The sequence below is a fragment of the Nanorana parkeri genome, unplaced genomic scaffold (genome assembly GCF_000935625.1).
Source record: "Nanorana parkeri isolate BGI_ZX_2015 unplaced genomic scaffold, ASM93562v1 scaffold586, whole genome shotgun sequence".
Taxonomy (NCBI): domain Eukaryota; kingdom Metazoa; phylum Chordata; class Amphibia; order Anura; family Dicroglossidae; genus Nanorana; species Nanorana parkeri.
In genome coordinates, this window is record NW_017306854.1 from 259,116 (window position 1) to 265,540 (window position 6,425).

At 46.4% G+C, this 6,425-nt stretch overlaps 1 protein-coding gene across 1 annotated transcript; it reads left to right on the plus strand.

Annotated features, from left to right (window-relative positions):
- The first annotated feature begins 1,226 nt into the window (after window positions 1-1,226).
- Window positions 1,227-5,926, plus strand: SERTAD3 (SERTA domain containing 3). Its single transcript, XM_018562593.1, has 2 exons — window positions 1,227-1,316; window positions 4,620-5,926. The coding sequence occupies exon 2, from the start codon at window positions 4,626-4,628 to the stop codon at window positions 5,736-5,738; it is 1,113 nt and encodes a 370-aa protein (XP_018418095.1). The 5' UTR covers window positions 1,227-1,316; window positions 4,620-4,625; the 3' UTR covers window positions 5,739-5,926.
- The last annotated feature ends 499 nt before the right edge of the window (window positions 5,927-6,425 follow it).

Here is a 6,425-nt window from a genome sequence, read left to right on the forward strand (position 1 = left end):
GACCCCACACAACCCACCTAAGACCCCGCACAGCCCATCCGAGATGCCTCACAGCCACCTGAGAGCCCACACAGCCTCCTGAGACCCCACACAACCCACCTGACACCCTAGGTAAGATGCCTCACAGCCACCTGAGAGCCTGCAAAGCCCACCTGAGACCCCACACAACCCACCTGAGAGCCTGCACAGCCCACCTGAGACCCTGCACAGCCCATCTAAGATGCCTCACAGCCACCTGGGAGCCCGCACAGCCCACCCGAGAGCCCACACAGCCTCATGGGAGCCTGCACATCCCTCCTACGAACCCGCACAGCCCACCTGAGACCCTGGACAGCCCACCTGAGATGCCTCATAGCTACCTGAGAGCTTGCACAGCCCTCCTAAGTACCCGCACAACCCACCCGAGACCCTGCACAGACCACCTATGACCCTGCACAGACCACCTATGACCCTGCACAAACCACCTGAGATGCCTTACAGCCTCCTGGGGTCTTAGAGGGCACGGCCTGCTAAGACCCCACACAGCCAGCCCCCCCCTCCCCCCATGCATTGCCACACAATGCTGTGCGTTGAGTAGGAAAAATTGCTGCATGTCTGATGTTTGGACTGTTGTGCCCACACCTGGCACAATTGCATTAATGCACCTGCATCCGTGCAACACACAAGAAGGACAAAGTGTGAATGAGCCCTAAAGGGGGGGATTTTTCTTTTTTCATAAAAACAGAAGAGGTCAGGCAGCTAGCATTTTTAGAAGTAGGTCAGCAGCATTGGCACATAACATAGCTCTCCCACCACAGATTAGTGTATTAGGAAAGAAATGCTGTTTGTGCTGCGCGGTGACACCCTACAGGAGCCATGACATGGAAGCTGAGTCCAGTGTCCCCTAGGACATGTCCTCCGCCATGCATGTCCCCAGCTGCTCTTCCATGGAGCGGCCACTCCGCTAATAAGGTGAAGGCAGCTCTCCCCACCCCCTCCACGTTTTCCTCTGTGCAATAGTAAAGGGAGAGGAGCAGCTGAGGCGGAGGGGGGAGGGATCTCGCCATCTTCACCAATCGGCCACCTGGATCGGTGAGCCAGGTTGGTGAAGCTGCCAATGAGCGGAGAGCAGTGTAAGTCGGGCGCCCAATGAGCGGAGAGCAGTAGGAGTGGGGCTGGGTATGTTTGCGAGTGCAGTGCAGGGAGAAGGGGGCTGCTGGGGATAGATTCTAACTGTACAGTATGAATCCTGGGGGAATACGGCGACTTTCTACCCGCCTGGGAGGCAGCAGCCTGTAACCTTGTGCACCCAGAAGGGGAAGAGGCGACAGATCAAGGTGAGTCACGTGTGTTACTGCAGGGGGGGGCATTCATCAGGACTCAGGCAAGTGACTTTAACTGGCTTGCAAGTAAAGCCGTGACAGTGCCTGGTTGCTAGCTCTGCAGCCCAGCCTGGGGACACCCCCCCCCCCTTTTTTATCCCGCTCATATAGACTGACTAGCTGGGGACACCCCCCCCCCCCTTTTTTATCACGCTCATATAGACTGACTACCGGCAAATTCAGATGGCTTGGCTGTAATATTTGTATTGTTTCCAACACAGACGAGCAGGATCTCCTAGCTGCATTATAGACGGCAGTCATAGCGGAGGGCTGCCAGCAATCTAGCGCTCTCGCAGCTCCCTGTAGCAGGCAAGCCGTGCTTTACGATGCACTTTACCGCCGGTCACACGCGGTACCCCAACTTGCAGCAAGAAATGCACGCACTCCTATAATCGGGCACTGTCTCTTTAAATTAAACCCCAGCTATACATCAGTTTAATCAAGCCGTAGCCGAGCATGATGGTTTGCGCATGCGCCAATGAGCAAACCCCCGCTGCATTGTGGGATTGTAAGTCCTGCCGGCCAGCCCCCCTATTGGTTGGAAGCTCGAGTTAAACTACAATTCCCGTCGTGCTTTGCGAGAGCAAGAGGGAGGGCGTTCGCTTCGCCGATAGATACTAAACTTGAATTCAGCGGCGGGAACAGATTGTTTCATTGAGCTAGATGAGGCTATTACCGAACAGCGGACATCTGCCGAGCTACTGCTGATCTTCGTATGAGTAAGTTTGAGCGGATCGTGCCAGCTGTACGATGCATTGCTGAGTTGGGCGCTCTGTATGTGCCGGGTTATCGCATAGGCAGTGTACTGCGGATCAGATGTATCAATCTTCCTGGTTACACTGTGTGCGATGGCAAATCACAGCGATGTCTGCACAATGTATGATATTATATGTACCGATCTACTGGTGTCTAGTCTATTCCTAATTCTGGCACTTTAATATTAATGGATCAGAGCAATGGCTGCCCCTCCTTTTTTAAATATTAATTATATACATTGTTACTGATGTAAGGTACACCTGTGCTGTATGATGCAGGATGTGCCCTCTGATTGCCTTAAAACTGTGTGGGATTTTTTTTTTTTTACTGTATGTAGTAATATTTTATTTGTGTGTATATATGTGTGTGTGTAATATATGTATATGTATATATGTATGTGTGTGTGTGTATATAAGATAGAGGGGTGTATTTTGTGTTGCACACTTCCTGTATGGACATTTAATTTTGCCATTTGAGACTCCTCCAGGAGTCACCTGTGCATAGAACATTCATGTACTTGTTTTAGGCTCCGCCCCCAGCCTTGATCACCTACTAATGTAGTTGCAGACAGATTTGTACAATTTCTGGATTTGCCTTTTTTTGTTGGGTTTTGTAAACATTTCATTGGACTTTGAGTATGTTGCATACATGTTTGTAAATTTGTATATAGCTGTGTATTGGAACAAAGTGCTATCATGCTTGTGAGGTCTCACAATAAAGTGCAGTGGGTGGGCTGTTCTTTTTAGTAATAAGGGAAAGGTGAAATCCCGGGGTTTGCTCATATCTATGGGATCTGGGTGCAGAGGGATCACCATCACCCTTGTTCATATTGGTGTTTTTCAAAATGGTAGCACGGCTGTTTTTTTGTGCTTGTTTTCCACAATCCCAGCCAGCGGAGGGGACGGGCCAGCTCCAGAGGAGGGGGGAGGGTGGGCTCTCATGCTGGGGTGGGGGAGGATTAGTGATGAGCCTTCTCTTGTAATAGGATCTCTTTCCAGCTCTAACAAACTATACTTCCTATTAGCTTCAAATGTACACTATGCTGGGTGCAAAATTATCGCTAAATAATGCAAGTGTTACACTGGAGCACTTCCTAATTGATGTGTAATAAATATATTTTATATAAAATCAACACTATGCATACAATAATTAAATGGGGAAATATAGATATATAATCTATATGCATCTTCTATCTATAGATCTATATAGATATAGATAGAGATGTATATAATTTTTTTTCTATCTTCCTAATTATTTAACAATAAAAATGTATGTAGGTTCATTTTGAAGCTCATTTCTAAACGCACATGGACTCGTGTAATGCCTTCCTATAAGCGAATGTGCACCTGTAACTCCAGCAGCATCTAGGTGCATTCAGTCTAGAAGCGTTTACCCAAACTAGGAATTTGCGTCCCGGGTGCGTTTAGCCCATTTCTTAGGCAGCTAAACGTGTGTAAGCACATAGATGCAACTAAACCAGCAACAACTAAACACAGGCAAAAGTGATCTGGGAAGCATACAGTTGTTTATACTACTAACTTGTGTTTTAAACGCAGCCAGCTAGTCTTTTTTTGGGGAGATTCCCTTTACTTCCTTCTGTGGGTATAAAAGTGTGTAGAGGGTACGACTGTGGGCGGCATGGGCAGGAGAGGTGTGCAGAGGGTACGACTGTGAGCGGCATGGGCAGGAGAAGAGTGCAGGTTGATTCACATGATCTTGAAGTAGATCACATACACTGCAGACAGGTTACTGCAGGATTAACACGGCTAAACTGGTGGAAGGGGTTAACACATCTGTGATGGCTGATCAATGACGTGCATGAACATACACTGCAGACTAGTCACTGATGGGTTAATAAACATACACTGCAGATGGTGACTGCCCAGTTAATGCACACACTCTGCTGCTGCAAAACTAGCTAGAGAGATGTGTGTACTGGATGGGCATCTTCCTGCTGGTATGGCTACTGGGAAGTGATGTGTGTGCTGGGGGCAGCATACTGGGGGAAAGGCCAATGTGTGTCTTAATGCACATAAACACAATTCTGGATGACACACGCACACCTCCAGTTACTGTGAAGCAATGACTCTGCTTCTACAAATGGGACAGAGACTTCTGCTGATTGTAGCGTTACTCTGGGTGCGGAACCTCCAGGCTGTGTGTCTGGGCTCAGTTGGCTGTGTACAGGGAGCACATAGACATTACTTGATAGAGTATGTGACCTGCAGGCTGATGAGTTTTTGGAAAGGAAGCTGGAGAAATGATACAGGGGAAGACCAACCAATGTGTGCGCTGGAGCTGCGATGTCGCTGGGAAAGATCAAGGAGAGGCTGCTTTGCACAGAGGCAAAATAAAAGTAGAACTTGGAAATACAATACTGTAATGCATTTTCCAATGAAATCTGATTTCTGATGAACAGGTCCATTTCTACTGTTGTAGCATAACTGTTCCCCCAAAACACTAAATGTTTTTTTAACCATTTTTTTTTCTGTTTTGTTATAGGTGGCCATGCCTACCAGAGGCATCAAAAGGAAATATCCTCAATGGGAAGAGTCTGTGCTGGATGGACACCTGTCCTTTCAGACAGACAGTTACACCTTCTTCCGTCAGTCCTTGCTCAACATGTCGCTTGAGAAGTTCAACAAGGGACGTATGATGGTAGAGCCTAGCTTGCGACGCTATGTTCTCATCGCCAATACTCTGAGAGTCATCCAGGAAGATATTCGCCATGAAAGTCTATGCCCTCTTCCTGCCATGGAGGGTGGAATCCCTGGCATATGTGATCCATCAACTGGGAATGTCATAAGCTCTCTTCTCCCTCCAGATCTGGAAAATATTCTTCTACCTTCCATAGAAGATGACTTTTCTGTGTCTGCTGCCATTGCCTCCATTTTGAAAGAGTTAGAAAGTGTATTAGATGAAAGTTGTCCGCAAAGTCTTCCACGAACCTTTGTCATGCATGATGCGGAAGCCAAGGCGGAGTCTGTCAACCAAGTTGGTTCACGTGTCCCCTTCCCAGCCGCACAAACGCCAAGTAACGGTGTTGATGCTAGGAAGGAAGAGCTTTTTAATACTAATTCTAGCTCCTTAGGGGATGCTCGGGAAATTGAATTGATAAGAGACCTGGTGTTGGCTGCAGCATGTTCTGAAAACCTGCCTGCATCTGCTCCAGATGCGCCACCCGAACTTCCTACTGTTATGGACACTTCTGTTTTGGAGCCAGTGCCTATTAAAGCCTCCTCACACTCTAATGGTGACGCACCAGTAGCTATGGACACTTCTAGCCCTGAACAGATGAAGTCTGAACTCCCAGCCGATAACTCTGTATTAACTGTTCCAGCTGAGGAGCTCAGACCCTCAGAGGCTGTCTTTGGCAGTTTTGAGATCATGAATTCCAGCTATCTTAACGATGTCTCTCTTGATGATCCCTTTTCAGACATTGACACTTCTGTGTTTGAGAAAGAATCTCAGTCTATAGGATCCTCCTTAAGTACCCGTTTGTCTGCATCAGAAGAACAATGGTTTTCTTCCTCCTGTAGCTCCCCATCTTACAGTTCTAGTCAAGGTATGCGGGAAACCAATGACATTGATAACATTATTGAAATTCTTGTTGGGTCCTGACATCTTCCTAAAGCAAGAACTAACTTTTTCAATAGGATGGGCCAGTATAATATTTCTGAGCTGGAAGGACTCTGAGACTATGCATATATTTGCACAAAACTGTATGCTGTCCTTTGCTGGTTATCTTGCATGTCATAATGCGAGAATGGTGCCTACAAACCAGTAACTAGAAGTGTTCAGTGTTTACAGAAGCCATGCAGTAATAGATATTTACCTTTTATCAGACTTGTCATGACTGATCCACTAGTGCATATTGCTTCCTTTTTTTTTCTTTATTACTAATTTTAATACCGTCATGTATTATAGAGGTTTGGGTTGCTAGTGTTTTCAATGGACAGGCAACTCACAATGTCTTCTGTGAAGAATGTATTTTATTTTATTTTTAATATACAGATCAACTGTCATACCTGAGTCTCCCATTATCCTTTTTTTTTTTTTTGGTGTTTGGAAGATCTCACATTGGGTGCTTCATTGTCACTTTACTAGGGTTGAAGTTTACTTAGTCTTCCGTTTCCTAATTCACGTCTCGCAACTAGATTTCGAGTCGGCTATTTCACTTTTTTTCTTTCTTTTTCTATTTGCAAATGTTATTGCTTTGTGCTCACCTCCATTCTGTAGTCCACGAGGATAGCCCAGTTCGTTAGATGTTGGGAAGCTGTAAATCTACTCATATTATATATCTTAAGA

Bases quoted from the DNA above. Each gene is read 5' to 3' on its own strand.
- SERTAD3 (XM_018562593.1), top strand. From the start codon at position 4,626: ATGCCTACCAGAGGCATCAAAAGGAAATATCCTCAATGGGAAGAGTCT.